Here is a 19,279-nt window from a genome sequence, read left to right as displayed (position 1 = left end):
CAGACATATCTATGTATATAAATATATGTGAAACGAATGGAATAAGCTTTTTCTGCATAACAATAGCTCTGTTTAAACCAATCATTTTTTTTTCAAAGATGCAGATTTTTATTGTGGCAACTACCAGTATGCCTGACATCTTCATATATTGCAAGCAAAGGTACACGTACCGGGAGGCTGTGGCAGGTAGGCCCCAATTAATTTTGATCTCTTCTTTTCATATCCCTTCTGTGTGATGTCACCTGCCAAGAAAAGGAAAGGAAAATCAATAAGATGTTGATAAAGACCAAGTCTAGCTGCTTAATGGCAGCACCACGAGCTTAGACACCACTGCACTGTTTGTCTGTCTTGACAATTATAATGAACAAATGAAAGCACAGTATGATCATTCTACCCAGAAAAATAAAACTCATTTACGCCAGAACCCTTCTGACAAGTAAATACTCAGCCTTGATTTATTCCAGCACTGGAGTCCAGCAGCAGATTTTTAAAACCATTTTGATATGCAGTCACACAAGCTTTGGAAAGCTACAATGACCTTCATTAGGTTAACAAACAATGGGTTATATGGAATGCGTGGGCCCACGGTGGCTGGCAAAACCCATTGCTGATTAGCATTTTCTATCATTAATGGGATTTTCCTAATCAAGCATGTAAAGCACAAAAGATTTAAAACCGCTGCTAAATTATTTCCGCAATATAAATGTTTTAGCTGATTTCTAAGCAGCAATGAGATCAACAGGAACAAAACAAAACAAATCTACCACAGACTGACTAGAAAATAGTAGCTTAAAGACTCTTTGTCTGACTCTCCAATAGAATCTCTAACTGATCTTGGAGACCAACTGTTTGAATTTCCTACTATTACTGTGGCTCTTCATTGTGTTCACAGTTTCCTTAGGCAACTTCTAACATAAAGTTTAAAAAATGCTTTTCTATACACACGTTCTAAAAGAAAGTGATGGATAATTAGATAAGCAGGATGAAATAGATGCTTCTAGTGTTATTAGAAGACCTCATCACTGGAAGGGACAAAGCACAACATGAAGCAGAACTTTGGCATTAACATCCAGCCAAACACAGCACTGTTTGTCTGCTCAGGCTCTTCTGTCCCAGCGTTCAACCTTCACCTAAGGAGACCATTTGCTAAGAGGACTGCATGCCCATTTCAATCCCAGGCACTTTGGTAAATGGATGCTAAATTAGTAACAAATGTATAGAGAGAGCTTTCTGTGGGTTGGCCTGAAGTCGATAACTACATCAAAACACCTTCAAATAGTAACAGTTGTTCCTCAGCAGAAGATTCCTTCTGGGGGATGGCTGCAATAAGCAATAAGGAGGTAAGGTTCTCCAAGCCTCATTGCCAGTGTCCCGAGCCAACCTCTCACCCCTTGCTAAAAAAAAACACAGTGCTTACAATAACACCTACTCTGTGCTACCGTATCTCAAACTGCTCTACAATAGAAGTCAGCTAAAATATCTGTATTTTTAAATGAGGAAAGTGAGAGTGAAGCACTTGAAATGATAACTGCCCCATATTTACCCAAGGAAGTGGTAGACTTGGCAAGAGGACCCATGTTCTTGCAGTTCAAACTCACTGCCTCTTTAAGCACGTTTAGGCCCCTTTTGAACATTTCTATCATGTGTTCTAACCAGTCAGCTTCTCACAAACCAGACAGTAACCATAGATACCACTTCATTAAAATGTTTTAATTAACAAATGTATTTATTTCCATCTGAAAAATGTAAAATACGAGCAATTTTTTCCTTTTAAGCTTTGTTAAACAAATTGCCATTCATTCTCCTTGCTCATCAAGACTGAATTCTTATGCATTCCAGACACGCCTTAATTTGAATAAAATCTGGTACTATTATTATTTCCTGTTTGCTTCTAAAGGAGCACAGTGGTACTCTATGGATAACCATCATTCCAGTACGGATGTATAGGTCCCCCCACTCTGCTCTCCTCAGCTCCACCCTACAGCCTGTCTCCTGCCTGCTCCTCCCCATCTCAATCCCATCCCTCACTTCAGCACCCCCAAGACCCTCAGCCTCCCACCTACACCAGCATTCTCCATGCTGCTCTCCTTCTCATCCTCCTGACAAGGTCCAACTCCTCACTGGTGGCTGGGCAGTGTGTTTTTACCCCAGTTATTTCCCATTCCATATTTAAAATTGACTGTTGAGGACTAGTGAACATCAAGCATGCAGTAACCAATCCTCCTTCCACTGAACAAGTTCATTTGTTATTTCACATCTTCTGGACTCTCTTCAGGCACTATGGGAAGAATGCCAGTTCTGAAATGAGAGGGACAGCACAAATAGAAGATCCAGCCCTCCTCTTATGTAGACTGCCTGGTTGGGCTGAACACAAGACCAAGGCTTAGAAACTGCATAATCTTATATTCCCCTTTTTACTTAAGATTTGTGCCCCAGCTTCTGTGACTTTCAGTCACAACTACATGCTACATTCATTCAGTTGTGCTCCCCACAGTGATTACTGATTGCACGATACTAGAGAATCACAGAATCATTACGGTTGGAATGACCACTAAGGTCATGCAGTTGAACCATCAACACATCCCCCCCCATACCACTGACCACGTCCCTCAGTGCTACATCCACCCTTTCCTTAAACACCTCCAGGGACAGTGACTCCACCAAAGTCTCACCACTCTTCCAGAGAAGAAACTTCTCCTAATACCCAACCTGACCCCTCCCCAGAACAACTTAAGGCCATTCCCTCCTGCCTGATTTCTGGTCCTGCTTTAAAATTATATATTCTCTTTCATTCCACAGTGTCAGATTTCATGTCTTTCGACACAGAAGTACTTCCACAAGAAAACTGTCTCTGTCTTACCACCCTTCTTTGAAGTAGTTATGCTTTAAAAGCAGACAGTGGTTAGAAACACAGACCCCATGAATAAATCGGATGCTACAATATTTCCCAGAGAGGACTGCCTGAAGTAATGTAGATATGTTATGAAAGTTTCCTTTTCAACTGAAATGTTTATTAGTTGATCTATTGCCACTTCCTGAACACAAACATGTCCAATCTGGATGGACTGTTACCGTAACATACAAAGTAAATTTTTTCAAGAGAAAGATAATCACATTAAATAAACTAATAATAATAAATTTCTCCAAATCTTGCTTTTTCCCAGGAAAGTGCCAGTGCCTATTAGTGATCTCAGTCTTTATGGATGCAGCACAGGTGAAAAGCAAATGATAAAGGCAGGAACCACAGTTACATTGTTTGGTGCAGTGAGCACTTGATTTAATGCTCGGTGAGCTCAAAGCCTGATGGATGCTGCTGGTTCTCAGTAACCGCGCATGTTTTGAAATGAAATTTCAGGCCGGGACTGTCAATTATTTTTGTGCACTTGTGAAAAACCTGTCATAGGAAATAATGCAATCAATAATTGCTCTCAAATCCACAGACTGAAACAGGTCATCGGTGAGTGCCTTCCCTTTGCCCACGATTTTCTGCCCTCTAAAGATTCAATTTTCTGTAAGACTTGTTTATTGCTGATGACTCAAGTTCAGTGTCAGCATCTTGGCAAGGGGGATTTGAATGAAACAAAGCTCCTCATAAAGAGAACTGTGACTCATTTTCTTCTCCCACTCATGATGCAGACAGTCTCCCTGTCTGGTCTTCCAAAAATATGCCAAGAGACAAAGGATTTCATTTCGGATGGTGCAAATACAGAGATATAAAACTGCACGACTCTATTTCATGCAACACATACAGGAATACAGAAACATCCACGTCAGAAGCTGTTTCCTTTTCCAATGTCGTTTTAAAAAGATGTTCAACCTCATTCTCGACTTAGAAATCTCATTAGAAATATGGCAAGGAAATGAATGGCAGACCATGGCACCGGTCAGAAAAACTAATGGCCTTCGCACACTTTCACTGCAAGCAATAGCATAAATTACACTGCTGCTCAAACGCCTCCAAGGGAAATATGCTGCAACTTAAAGGTTCACCCACACTGAGCTGCATTCTCTTTTCCCTCAAGGATACATTTTGTCCCTGTATGTTGCAAGCACAGTAGAAAATGGCTGAATTTCAGTGACAGATAAGGAAGTGTCTCCTGTGTACTTTACAGCTGATAATGGTTTCTAAAGTGGCTTCCAATTCAGGAAAAGATATTTAAATATACGGCGCTACTAACAGACAAAATAAACCACATTAGCACCACTAATACAACACAGGTACAAGGCCTTTTCGATTTTAAAAGCATTCCTGCTCAACATAAATACCTTCTTCTCATTCTCTGGATACACAAATGAAATATCTGCCACGTAATCCACTCATGTCTGAGTTGGAATTTGAACTCTGCATTAGTGACGAAGGAAGCCAGCAGCACATCGTTCTACACCGCATGCACTTCTAGTATCTACACCCTGAATCCCCAAGCATCCCTTCCCCACCTTCCCACTTACGATCTGGTCCCAAAGCTTCCAGCACAGCAGTGCCCCAGGCCTGGCGGGTCCCAGAGCTGTGCGCCCAGCCCTGCTGAGCTGCCCGGGAACGGCGGCGTTTGTGCCGCACGACTTTTATGGCCTGCATTATTGTAACGTAAACAGAGGCCGGTTTCACGGGGAAGGTTTCCATTCTCAGTGTCAGAGTTTATTTCATTATTTAAAGCTTTAACGAACACTTTACATAATGAAAGCAATCCTTGCCATTTTTGGAATTTTATGGCTGTTGGGACCCTTCATAATGTTGTTTTCCTTCCTTTATTGCTTTATAAGGCTTATAGGGCACCCTTGAAGTGTATATCCTTTTTGCAGCTGCTGGAAGCTCATCTTTCATCTCCCCACTCGCTTTCCTGTTGCCTATGAGGCATTTGCTTGTTCTAGTTATTCTCCCCGTCTCTAACACAAACCTTGCAGAGTCAGATTTTGCTGAAGATAAAAATAAAATACAATTCTGAAGAATATGCCTAAGGAAACAGTTCTGACAAACGTTATTTAATAGACAGGCTTTATATTTCAAGTACGAAACGCTCCCTAAAGAAGGACAATTACAGCCATAATTCCACTTCTCATTATTTAGAATACAGAGTTCAGAAGCAAGCAGTCAGTTCCACGGTGCCAGGTACTGCATCAGCTTCTGTGCTGATGTTTTCTCAGCCCTGAAAATGTCTTGGAAAAAAACAGGATCCTTGAGAACACGTGATGGTTATATGAAACAAAGCAGAAAATACATGATCTGAACCAAACTGCAATCACAGTTCCTCTTCTTTTCAGAACAGTGCAGCGTGGCTTTCCAAAAGGGAAAACCTGCAAGAGCCAAGTTTCTTATTTTGCTACGTCCATAGGAAGCAGCCTATGATCCTGATCTCATATTTTTAACCACTGTTTTTCACTACTTTGATCATTACTGAGCTCAACCAAAATTCCAAATGGGTTTGACTTTGGAAAAGAATGCAGACCTTCGAAAAAGCAACAGACTTCTAAACCCGACAGCCACAAATCTGCTTCCAGGATTCTGATACAACAAAGCACAGCTACAGAGTTCTTCACTAATTTCAATTCAGAATAGAAGCCTGGATCTCCTATTTTCATACGCTAGATAAAAGAAATATAAACAGCTTTTATCTGGTATATTGCAACTTCCTCCTCGTTCATTTGGGTTCATCATATAACTCTTGTATTTGAGATCAGTTATGCTAGTTAATAATACAAGTGTAATAAATAATTTTATTTCGCCTGCTGTGGATTAAAGACACCATGTTGATCTAAAAAAAAAAAATATATATATATATATATAGGTATTTACAGTAGTTGTACTGGCATCAAAATGCCAAAATCTCTTCCCACAGTTTCTGTAAACATAGAACCTCTCTTGGGCAAAAATACCCTTCATGCAAATGCACATTTCCACACACTTTGACAGCTGGGTCAAAAGGCAGGAATGCAGATTTCTTCACCGCTGCTGTGGAACTGAAGTAGGAACACTCCTTTTCACACCACCAGAAATCCATCAGTGATTGTGGAAGAGCACTGAGGAGCTGTAAGTAGTTGTGATCGGGGACTTGAATCACCACAAGGACTGTGCTGAGTGACCCTTAAACCTCTCCAAAAACACACCACCGGGGAGACAATCTAACTCAGTGTCTGGTACACCATTTTAGCAGACCATGGTTTGTTCAATGGTACTACGAGATCTTGAAGAGTTAAAAGAAGTGAGCATTTGTGAGGCGAAAGAACTGCTTTCCATGGCAATATTCTTCTGTTGAAATGTTCCAAATGCCCAAGTTTAATAACATGAACTGTGTTACGTGATGTTCTAGAAAACCTACGTAAATATACAAGTTCCAATGAGCAACTCTCCTGATGCACTCCCATTTCACCTCAGTTTCAATCGCAAGTCTTGTTGCATTGCCAGTCAGCAGTAAGCCAAGGTTTTTTTCAAGTAAAGTAGAACAACTTGGATTTCTTTAAAAAAAAAAAAATCAATGAAACAGAAACCATCCCTGAAGTATAGAAATATATTCATTTTAAAAGCATAGAGAAGGGAAAGACCTCCTCAGACACGCCATCTAACAGCATGCTATGCAAGAACAGCAGACATCAAAGAAGAGAGCCTTGCTCTGACTGATGCGCACTCGAAGAACAACATTTAAGCACTTGCTCACATCCTCTCTTTCGGTCTCAGCAGATCTTTAACTATTCTGGGCAAAACAAAACTGCTTCCTTTAGAGATTTAAGAGTCCCCTTCTGAGAACATCCTCTGAGACATGGTTATCTCCGGATTTACTTGAAGGGTGAGATGTTGGTTCAAATTGTCTCTGGAGGAGAAAGGAAATTGAGTTTTACATACTCCAACATCTGGAGTATCCAAGGAAGGCATCTTCTCCATCAGTTATTTGTGAGACCAATGCCATCTGCCCAAAATACTGGCTATCTCAACAAAGCAAACATGTCACTTCTGCATTGTGCTCAGCATCTTCTACACCGTTCAACTGGTTTCCAGCTTACTTAGGTTATCTTAAACCTTATTTCAATCCCTACTATAAGGGTTATTTCCCTTTTTCCTTTGATCTTTTAAATATGTAAAAACTAACCTATTATTTGTCCCTTTAAAGTACCCAACAATTCTCAGATATTCTTCATTTTGTTCCACTCCGTCCCTCACTCTATTAAGCTGAGTCTAACCTTTTTCATTTATTAATTAGAACCCTCTCATGGCTTTGTAAATCATTCAGATGGGTCTGCAAGAATTACCTGACTGTCTTTTCCACTGATCTGAAAGCAAACAGCTTTTGCTCCTCTAGTTTTTGGAAACTCCAAGGCACTTCTACACATCAGCCGACGATCTTCTGAAACTGCAAATCCCACCCATGAATTCACTTTATTTGTTCAGCCATTACATCGAGTAATCAGGGAGCAGAAGAGTTTTGTCTTTTTTGTAATCATGAGTTCTTCATGACTTGAAAAGTTTAAAAACAGCCTTATATCCTGTTACTAACCATTATTCTCCAAACCATTTCTAAACAGTTACAGGCTTCCACAATCATACACCTCCTACAACTACTTCTTTTCTTACTGCTCTGAGTGAAATAAATATTCACTGCAATTAATTTGCAACTCAAAGAAATAAGAGTTCAGGTTTTGACCCACATTCTGGCCTCAAAACTGAGTGCGATGTACATAGAAAAAAAACAACACAGTAGAATAGATCAAATCTCCATCGATAAGTATTAAAAAATACCTGTTCTGATAATGAAAATTAAATATTTGCCTCTGGTCTAAAGAAATACTAATAAAATAAGAATCCTTATTTTACAACTTGCAATTTAGGCCGTTACTTTAACACAGATTTTGTTGACAGTTTGATACAGCAGCCAGATATGATAAAATGAAGAGCTATTCAGAGGCACCTGCAATACATGTTAATAGGATACGTAGATCCCTTTGTGTGTTCTATGTGAAAAATTACATTTGAGAACTGCTGCTTATGTAATTTCTTCATGAACTGAATACACGCAATGAATTTTTTCACTTCCAAAGAAATAACCTAACATATATTCCTGTCATTATCCCACTTTGTTCCAGAAGGATCACAAACAGCAAAATTAATTAAGCACACGTCATCTGTTCACTCAACTCTAAGTGTGTGACTTAAAGAACAGAAGAGCATTAAAGCAGCTCAGTGCTCTCCTGTTATGTGGGCAAAGCGTTCGTGTAGTACTGAAAAACCTTCGACCAAGGACTTTCTTACCAAAAGGCTGACTCAGATTCTAATCTCTTAAGCCTGAGAAACAACTCGAAAGGAAAAACAGTCGCACACCTTCAATTACCTCAAGGCACAATCAATGTGCCCGTTCTCTGCAGAGTTCACAATATTTGACAATTCCATTTTTGCCTGTTGTAGCACCTCCAAAGGCTCCTAAAGGTCTGCAGCACTATTACAGACATGATGTGACAGCTCATACTGATGTTAGCACACAGCAGCTGTTCCCATAGGAGGCATTACCCTCTAGTGACTGTGAAACACGGCACTTGGAAATCTGCACGTTTCTGCTGGGTTTGTTGCACACACTTCTGTACAGTACAGAAATCAGATCACTACACCCTCATTCTTCTTTTTAGAGACTTATGATGTTTCACCAGTTTCCAACTTGCAGTCACTCTTGATCAAGGCACAGAAATCAGCAATGTGAACACATGTTTAGATCAATACATCAACACATGCAAGTGAACTGGCAGCTTGCTAATTGTTATCACAAACATTTCTTAATTCACTGGCTTGCATGTATTTGCAGCCTACTGAATTGTATGAATCAGCAGGCCGATCAGCAAACATGCCAGCCCAGTGATCAAAGGAGCACCAATAACGTCCTTCACAGAAGCAATCAACCCATTTATTTTTATAGGTGCAATGCTTTAGAAGTGCCAACAAAGATCACTTATCCTGTAGACAAGTAACAAGAGATGTCATTCCACACTTTGTTGTTAAACCCCAGCTGAGGAGTGCACCAGCAGGGCATGTGAGGGCAGCCACTCTTATAAAATCAAGAATGCCAGAATTAAGGTAGGATTTACAGCCTCATGTAATATGCCCAAGACACCAACCTTTTGGCAAAGCTCAGCTGCAGGCCAACTGTGGCCCTGTACCAGGGTCCATGTGCTGCTTGAGCTCTGTCCAGCTTCACTCAGGGCTGACGACTCTACAACTGCACTGCAAAGGTCTTTCATCATCCACTGCTGTTCAGTGCTCAAAAGGCTTATCATATATTTTAATTAATCCTCATTCATCATTTGCAATCTCAGATATTGCTCATCCGAGTATCATCACTAATCATCTGCTGTCCATCTACAGCCTTCCATGGCCGAGGCCATAATCAATCCCATACAGCACACAGGCTGGAGTATTTCACTGTCTGGCCCTCTTAGAAATGCCTCACAGTTTTCATTTGATGTCAGCACTACTGGATATTTTGCTTGCAAGACGGTGAATTTATGGTTTCTTATCATGACATTACCACAGAACTTGTCTCTCTCTGTCTGAACTTCTCTGCTTTCACTAAAATCTTCATTTTTATAACTCAAACATGGATGGCACAGAAACAATCAGATGCTTTCATTCAGTAGCTAAAAGGTGATTCCCATTCTATTTACATAATTCCACTAGTAAGAGGCATTGGAATACCTTTACCATGTCAGACTGAAAGATGCAGCATCTTAGCGTATCCCAGAACAGAAATAACAGCTTTTACCCCTTCTGCAATGATGCCGCGCTTTGGGCAGCTGAAGAGGCAGTCATTAATTTTTATGACTGTTTGCAGAACTGGAAAAGAATGTAAAGAAACACAGGAACTGTCGCACTGGATTCTGTCCAACGTTCTTTCACTTCTTTCAGCACTCAGAGTGGTTGTTACTTAGAGGGCAGAAGAAGGTAAAGAGTTTCAAGTGGGAAATGTAAATAATCTGCCCTCCTTCTCCTCTTAGTGTCATTTGATCAAAAGTTGCTGCAGACTCACCTCAGGCCCAGAGCCCATTACAAAAACGTTTCAGCAGTAGTTGCTACAGCTCAGACTACCTTTTGCTGCCCAAATTAAACTGGAATCCCCTTTTGAATCTTGCCAAAGTCTTGGTTGAAATCTTGGCCTCAACAACTTGCCATGAAGAATTAATGCCACAATGTAATTACACTCTGCAAGGATTTGCCAACTTTTAAGTTAATTAAAAACTCCCCTACCCTCTGCTGTGAAGAGTTCGTGACATCCCTTCTCTGCAGCGTTCGTTATTTGATGCACTTTTGTCAATTTGGCTCCTCACAAGGTAATTAATTCAAGACTTTCAACAAGCTCAAAGTCATTTCCATGCCATTGGCCATTCTTGGGTCATTCTTCAGAGGTGAAGGCATTGGTTTGACCATGCCCACAGCGACAGCCCTAGACCTGCATTGTGTCTCTCGCTGCACCCAGGAGCCGACACGCACCACCTCTTTTTACTCACCTGTTTCCTCCTAAATAACCCTACAGACACATTATCAGCCCAGAGTGCATTTTCTCAACATTTTAAAAGCTCCAAAAAGCAGAGATTTGTAACATCCAGCTGAGAAAAGCTGATACACCTAATTTTATAGTAAGAGTAGGACTCAGGTGACTGAAGCCCAGAGGTTTAATAGAAAAAAATAAATTAAACTATTCATTCTGATCCACAGGTTCCATACAGAACATGTTTTTGAGGACTTCATACACAAGAAGAACAAAGTTTCTCCTTCACAAATTTACAGTATCTGTATTATTTAATTCTGTATCATTATTAACAGCCTTCCATACGGTGCTTGTGATTTCAACAGCAGCCACCATGTCATCTTAGGACCAAGTTTTGGTTGCTTGGTTGGTTTTCTCTTCTTTCTACTACCCTCTGTTTTCCTTGGCTGCCCAATCCTGACTTTGAAGAGCTCTGATGTAAAACCATTATTTCTTTAGGATGGCACAACTTCAGATCTTTTCAAACATTCGCTCTGTACTGAAGCAGAGAGGCTTGCAAACCCTTCTCAGTCTAAACCTTGAAAAGTAAAAGCAGAAGAAAGAACGAGAGGACTGAAGAGTCTGTGAAGACATAGTTTGGCTTCCTCAAAGATAGAAAGATGACTTTAGCTAGTAAAAGAAAGAATCTGTTTTTCCCTTGTTTCACGTTAGGGTTCTGTTCCAAATCTATCACCAGCAGTGACAGCACTGCACCATGTGCCAATCAACCCTTTCTCTCCCATTTCTCTCCAAGAAGTATTAATGTAGTGCTGAATGTGTGATGATTTCTAAACATTTCAGTATTCTGTGATGTAAAACCTGCTAAGTTTCATTTTTTTCACCTTGCCCCAGACTGCAATATCTGAGCCGCAGCATATAATACAGAACCAAGCAGAGAGCAATGCAGGAGCAACGCAGAACAACAGCGTGTCTTATCCCCAGTGGCCACCAATTTATTGCTTATTTAAGAAGCTGGATGAAACAATCTCAGAAAAAAAAAAAATCCATTTAAAAGAAAAAAAGCAACGTAGCCAAGCCCCCACAGGCAAAATACTTGCTGTTTTCTTTAGAGGTGGTTACTCCTATACAAGAATGCTGCAGCCAGGGTCCAGACTGCTTGTAAACTCAAGGCATGTCCAAGTGAGTCTGGCTGATGTAGTGAAACATTCAGCCAAATTCAGGGGTATATTTTCCCTGCTGTAACTGTCATCACTACCAACAGTACTGCTCTCAGCAACAGCACATACCATTGTCAGTAGTGCAACAAGACTAAGTGCTCTTTTACTGTTAATCCAAGTCTGTTATGGTACTTCCAGTCACAATGGCACGGCCACCTGCAGCATCAGCAGCTCTGCATGTACCTTTACCTTCCAATGGGCCACTGCTGTTGATAACGTACAAAGGGAAGGAGCACAAACAGCAAGGATACAAGTCTAAATGCGAAAAACAAAACGTATCAACTACAGTGTTTTCGTTAGGCTCCCACCTGCTAAAGCAACCTCTGTAAAGCAAACAGCTTCCTGGAGCAAACATCTGAATGTCTTTCTGTTAAATTAGTCCAACTCACAACACTGAGACATATGTATGAAAAAATAATGGGGAAAAAAAAGCAGATCAGCTGATTTGTCTTTGGGTCATCTAATCAATGAGGTGATTGGATTCATTTTTAAAGTATCTATGAAGTCACGGAGGAGAAATGAGAAATAGAAAAAAGTAATGTAATAAGGGAAATAATCAAAGCATGCATTACTGTGTATAGATACTAAATAATAAAAAGTGGGTTAAGAGAATAATATTGGAAAGTCCCTGTTATAGCTGTCAGACATCAAGCAGGGCAGAAATACGGAGCTATAGTAAGCTTAAAAATGGAGCGAAATGGCTCTGCGTTCTAGCGCAAGGTGGAAAGGCATCCACAGCCATAACCCTGCAAACCAAATGGCACTGAAACAACCCAGGGCGCAGACTGCAGGTCTGTGAACCTTAGCAAACCACACATTGGGTCATGAAAATTCAAGAGGTTCCCTGATTCACGATCCCGATTTCACAGACAACAGAAATCTTCTGTCTGGGCCACACTCAGCACTCGAGATGGATGTAAAAGAGACACAGTGCATGAACTACATGGAACTCTGGATAGTGGAAAGCCATTTCTGCACACTTCAGAAACCACATAAAAAACTTCTTGGTCACAGGCTCTGTCATGTTACTCACCATGATTCTATCTCATAGGAAGAAAAACATGGAAGATGATTTATCCCTGATCTCCTACCTCTTTGACACCTGAGCACAGGCAAACGGATGGCAAACTGCTGTTTTATATAAATGTTCCTTTAGCTACTCCAGATAAAAACAGAGCAATTCGGAATAAATAAAGTAATAAAGTAAGTGTAACATGCCAAAAATTGTATGCATGGTTCCATAGAAGATGAGAACTGAGTGCAGACCTCCAGTTGTCACTCATCCTGTTACACTAACTTAAGAAGTAGAAGATCCCCAGAACACGATGTTTTCTTTCTTTTCTGATGACCAAATGGATCCTATGTTGCATCTTTCTTGCCTTCACCAGTCACCAGGCTTGCTCCATAATAGCAAAAAATGAAGCCTAGAAAATGTATATTGAATGTGACTGGACTTAAATTTTCTATCTTCTTGCAGGGTAGAGGCTGACAATTGCTTGGGCCTCACTGAGTTTTCTTTCTGACCTACATGTATTTCTTATCAGTACCCGACCTCTTCCATGGTCCCAGCAAAATTGGTTGCAGGTCATTAACAGCTCACCCATTCCCTTTCAGGGGAAAAGCTACAGGGTAAAAAGTGACACCATTACTAGCAGCAATTCGTGTCCTCTCTGAAGAAAGGATGCACTTGTCCTGAGATGCTGCATTCAAACCTTTCCTCCACAGAGAACAGCATTAAATACTGAGCTCTAGTAAACACCACAGTCTGGAGAAAGAACATTGGAACAACATGAAAAACCATCAGTACTTATTCCTTTTATAGAACAAACTACCTACTGCCATTTGGGAAGAAAAAACTGCGAGGGCTGTTGGGATTAAGCCTGCGAAATGTAATTAAAACTAACCAGAAACCTAAAGCGAAAAGATCTTAGGAATCACTAGAAGGGAATGGGAAACTTCACATGTCCAACATCACATAAACCAGGTGTGCTCCATCCATCAGTGTACTTAGTGCTAGTCACCTTGCCTGTCAGGAAATAAAACCACAGAATCCTTACATTTGGAAAAGACAACTAAGATCACCCATTCCAGCCACCAACCCACCAGCACCATGCCCACTAACCGTAACAGCAGTGAGGGAGCGCAGACCTGTCGAAACCTTCCTGTAAACTGCAAGTCTGAGGTGACTTAAAAACTGAGGTTCCATCAAACTTGATAAACGGAAAGCTCTAAGAGATGTGACAGACTTCAATAAAACGAATAGCAAATAGATGCTAATACAATGGCTTTCCATCTAACAAAACAGGGAAAAATGGGTACCCCGAGGAAGATATCAAGCAGCAGATTTACCAGAAATAATTATAAAAGCAAGTGCTTTTCTACATAGCACATAAATCCTGCATGGAACTGCTTGCTCCTGCATGTCGTAAAGGACAAAAGTAAGATGAATTACAAAAAGGAATAGTCATATTTATAGAAAAAGGAGGTCCAGACATATGTTGGACCAGACCTAAAATGACTTATGTCTCTTGTTGTGAGAAGCAGGCTATCTGACAGGAAGATACTCATGATACCTGTGCTGTGCTGTATTTTTTCCCTTACCATCTATAACTGACGGATGACGGATCTGAAGGAGGCTACTGAACAGATGAACGGTTTGAGCGATACAAGATAGCTGTTGTGGTGGAGTTCTCCCATTTCCTGGCTCCTCTCCTGTGCTAAATCTCTTTTCAGCTCATGCTGTTTGCACCAGCTAATCTTCTACTTAACATGGATAAAGATCAGAAGCCACTGACCATGGAGCCTCACCAAGAAGCCTGCAGCCCCCAGCAAATGCCAGCTGAACCTCTGCTATGTGAACTGCGGGTACTACGTGGGTACATGAGAAAGCTGTTACCTGCAGCCTCCTCCATATCTCTCCTGAGCAGGGTCTGGTGGGTCCACAGTGAAAAGAAATGAGCCACGTGGCTGAATAAACACCAACACCAAGCAGCCAGGATGCAGGACAAAGCAGGAACAAACAACAGTCTGTTTTTTCCAGGGCTTCACCATTAGGGAATCATTTCTCTCCTTCCCAAGGAGATACTATAATTCAAACTTCTTGTCCTCCAAGAAGTGGACTGTTGGAGGGATAGGAAATATCAATGAAGTTGATACTTATGGCACAGCGGGCAAAACTGCTTCATTAGGTGAGACAACAAATCATACAAACTGGGTGCAGGAATTCCTGCCGCATTTATGACTTGTGTGCACACATGTGAAGCCCTAGCATGGGCATTTTGGCACATGTAGGAGAACTTACATTAAAGTTTATATTAATCACCTATTGTACTTGCAATCTAAACTAGCAGCTCTGCTCATTCTATATATGAATGTATTCTTGAAGCTGCAGGACAGCAACATAAAAGACGAGCAATTCAAAGCTTCCCTGGTTGACACTGCAGGTAATGAGATTTTTTTTCCCCTGACATCCTGTTTCATCTTACCTCGTGACTAAATAATTTAGTGCATTCTTAAAAACACAGACACGCATTCTGAGCAGTGAGCTGCGTATGCCCTACATATTTTCAGTTTCCAATTTAAAAATAGATATTCCAAACAAAAATATTTTCCTACTCAATTGTCAACAGAAGGAAGTTTATTTAATTCATGAAACAAAGACTTCTGAAGGTGAGACGCACAGCACGGTAACCGTGAGATCTTTTGCACCGTACCATTAATCCTGAGAAAATGAGGTTTCAATTAAGAAACATTTCCCATCTGACTCTATCAGTTGGTGAAGCAAATGATGGCTTCAGCCAAAGCAGTGTGGTGGTTATGACAGGTAATCCCCACACAGGATGCAGAAGGTGCAGCTCATCTATAATTGGATCGATTGCGGGCATTTGCGTACCTATAAAACACAGTTTGATGTGAAAACTTTCTCAGCATAAAGCAGAGACAGCTGCAATCTTCATGCACAGCCAACATGTGGGGACACACCGTTTCATGCCATGAGTGATGTGAATTCTTCTACAAGATCTACACAGTGCACAGATAGGACAATAATGGAAGCTCCACCATCGTCAGCTTTTCATTCTGCTGCCTATTTACAGGGCTAGCAAAATCCTACAACTCCAGCGAGGCATTTCTTCCATCCCTTTTAGGATAAAAAAAGAAAAGATCAGCTGCATCAATTACAGAAATTCCAAGGCTTTCCTAAAACACACTGCTGGAAAACCGTCAAAGTGCTTCAATTTCAACAGGCTTCTCAAAGGCCCTTTGAAGTCTACAGAGGAAGTCTGCAGAGCCTCCAGTGCTGCCAGTCTGCCTGTGGGATGGGGGTGCTCCTGGGGAGGAGAAACACTACAAGGATTGGGCAGAAGACTGGGAGAAAAAGGGGAGGAAAGAAGTGGCTGAATTCAGTGGGCAGCTGGTTTGGGATTCCACCTTTCCATCTCTGCTAAGGGAAAGCTGTTTGTGAACTTCTCACACATGGTTTAGGTAGTGCCCATCAGATAAGCATGCCATGAGAGCATCTCCTTGCTGTTTCCAGAACCAAAAGAGCTGGGAAAGCCCTTCTCTGCTGTGCAGTTTCTGCTTAAACTAAGAAATCTAGCAACCTGCTGAGGATGTGGATTGGTTTTGGAGCAGCCAACAGGGAGGAAGGTGCAATTTGGAAGCATGCATATGGATCCATGCAATGTGAACAGAAGGGAACGCTCCTATGATGCTGAATAAAGCTGTCAAGGAAAGGAGATCCTCCCCTTGCTGTTCTGTACAACCCACCGATGTGGCTTTCTAATTTTCTGGCATAAGAAACATGGGTTCATTTCCACACGCAAACTGACGCTATTCCTGCAAATTAAGCACAAGTGAAGATTCCTTGTGTCTGGCTGCCTGTGTCAATGCCCGCACTGATATTACATGACTTTTTAGGGGCAGAATGATTCAAGAAAGGGAAATAGTTGCATGCAGTCTGATGGCATTGTAAAGTATAACCTGGATTGAGAATGATGAGAAAGCAAAGGCACCTTCTAGAGTCACCTCACATTGGAAATGCCAGAATTAAAGCAGGTTGCCCTGAAGCAAAAGTGCTTTCACTGGTGTTACAACACTTTAACACCTTTGTCCCCTTCCCGCACATAAGGTAGGTAGGGCTGGATCAGGATGAAAACTGTCTGCACCAGAGAACTTGCAAGTTACGTATCTAACAAAGTCCATAGGATTTCAAATATGCATAGAGCTTTAGGTTTGTTTCATACTGTTTGCCATCCTCTTTTACCATTTACATAAAAATTAAATTTAAATGGGCAACCAAAATAAAAATGAAAACTAAAACTTCTGCCAAGTTCAAGAGAGTTAGGTCCTGAAACATAAAGACGGAGCTAAAAGCACATCTGGGTTCTCTCATTGAGAAAAGGAGTGATTTTCCAACCTGTGCTGGATTTAAGATTTAGAAAAATATATATGGCAGACAGCAACAGCAAGGAACATTATGGTCAGGAGCACTGAATGTCTTGAGCAGGCAAAAGAAATCTATAAACCATTACCAAACTATTTGTCTTGCACGTCTGAAATGGAGAGCACGCATTTATCAGCCACTGGAGCATGAGCCACAGAATGCACTTAAGGAACCAAATGGTGCACGTTCCCAAAAATGACAGAATGACAGAAGTGCAGGGGGTGGAAGGACCCCCAGAGAGCAGCAAATCCCACCCCCTGCTGAAACAGGTACCGAGTCAAAGATCAAGAAAGAAAAAGTGAAACCATGCACAGGGATGCTCTTCCTCTGCATCCAAATAAATTCAGTTGTTATGGAATTTGTTTGAACTCTGCCAGTCCTGTTAGTTTATAGTTTCAGAGTTCCATTAGAAACGTTATTTTACCACCACATTTTTGTCTTTTTTATTCCCGGGCAATAAAAATATCCTCCTGTATAATATAGAAAGAGAGTGCAATAATACATCTGATAGCCACTAAACCTTCTTGTAAGTGGTTCACAGCAATAAAATTTCACTATAGGAATACATGATGCAATTTTACTCCATGAAAACCCACACACCTGTCAGCACCTCCTGCAGACAGAGGTGACCACGGGGCAAATCTGAGGCCAGGGATGTCTGTGGGAAATCAACCCCTACATGGTGAAAGCAAAAAGGACATTTCTGTGCTCCAGAGAAACCTGCCTGAGCAGGAGGTTGGGCCTGCGGATCTCCAGAGGTTCCTTCCAGCCTGAGCCATGCTGTGATTCTGTGATTTGCACTGTGTACCAAAGTCCTTTTTTCCTACATTTCCACAAACATCTAGAGTGCTAAAATTGCTTAAATGAACGTTCCAACCCTGCCATGCCCACTTCAAGTGCTCTGTGAAGCAGGCTGGTGCCTGCAGGCCAGCAGCCCCTCTGCAGCGCAGGCTGTGCCAGAAAAGCCAGGCTGGGAATTCACGGCCATGTCATGGAAATTTCCCACAGCAGCTTTACCATGGGTAACAATAGAGACCTATGAGAAATGAAAGCTTATTTTAACTGGGTGCTGTGCCAGCTCACAGCACAATGGATCCTTTTAGCAGAGGCGAGGTGCGGTTTGCTGCTCTCCATGAAGAGGAAGGATGGCCCTTTCTCCAGGCCCAGCATTTGGCAGAGCGTAGGTAAGCTGGGAATCAGGGATGCCAAAGCATGGGGGCCACCTCAAAGCACAGGCAGAGAAATGGAGCTTCTCCTTGGGAACTACAAACTGACCATTCCCCAACAAGCATAGGGTTTTTCTCCCCATGTCACAAGGCAGAGCTGCAGCCTGCCCGTTGTCAGCACAGCCTTTCCCAAAGAGAAGCCCAGTCAGCCTGTCAAGTCTCCAGGTCAGCTGCCTCTGCTGGGGGCCTAGGGAAAACCCACAGGATCACCACAACCCCACAGCAAGCATCTGGTGACACTCATGGGACACATCCAGTGTCCGTCTCTCTGTGCTGCAGCATGAGGAAGCTGCAGGGGAGGCACACATTGGAAATAGAGGAACAACGCAGTGCTCTGCATTACAGCTCAGAGCCCTGGTAAGGAGAAGGGAAGGAAAAAAACAGAACATCCTCATATCCAAAACCTCCTCGGGAAAAATCCCGAACTGTCAGAAACATGTAATGGAAAATGAGATGAAGGAGAATGATGTGGCCATTTAAGTCCCTCAAGAGCTGCAAATTTGGGAGAGTTTAAATTTGTGTTCACTCATTTCTAGAGTAAAACACTGCACAAGAGTACAGCACAAGGGAGATGATTCACTTCCCATCATCCCCCAGCTGGCTGCTCAGGAGCTACCACGACATGCCAGCATGCGCTGCTCCGTGACCCCAGCACAGGGCCCTGCAGCTGAGTTTCCAACCGACACACAGTTGAAAGCTCTTTTCAGCACAGCTCTTGTCCGTGCAGCAAACCAATAGGAAACAAATTAACTTGCAGTAAAAGAATTTAGTGAGCATACAAATAAAGGCGTTTGTCAAAGTCGCGTCTCGGTGCCAGCAGCGCCATTGGAATGGTGACCTTGACATCCATTACGCACTGCATCTGCAGCTGAGCACGCATGACTTCCACATAGGTCAATTAGTCAAAGGCAAAATGTACAGTGCCTCTGTTCTTCA

At 41.8% G+C, this 19,279-nt stretch overlaps 1 protein-coding gene across 3 annotated transcripts in view; it reads right to left on the bottom strand.

Moving 5' to 3' along the window:
* Window positions 1–19,279, bottom strand: part of DIP2C (disco interacting protein 2 homolog C) — a 272,627-nt gene that overhangs the window by 130,930 nt on the left and 122,418 nt on the right. For all 3 annotated transcript variants that reach the window (XM_072327844.1, XM_072327842.1, XM_072327843.1), the window contains exon 2: window positions 171–242. In XM_072327844.1, coding sequence (XP_072183945.1) covers window positions 171–242 — 72 coding nt within the window. The remainder of the gene's footprint in view (window positions 1–170; window positions 243–19,279) is intronic.

Source organism: Excalfactoria chinensis, chromosome 2 (genome assembly GCF_039878825.1).
Source record: "Excalfactoria chinensis isolate bCotChi1 chromosome 2, bCotChi1.hap2, whole genome shotgun sequence".
In the NCBI taxonomy this organism is placed as follows: domain Eukaryota; kingdom Metazoa; phylum Chordata; class Aves; order Galliformes; family Phasianidae; genus Excalfactoria; species Excalfactoria chinensis.
Note: the sequence above shows the minus strand (reverse complement) of the source record. Positions and strands in the feature narration are given on the sequence as shown.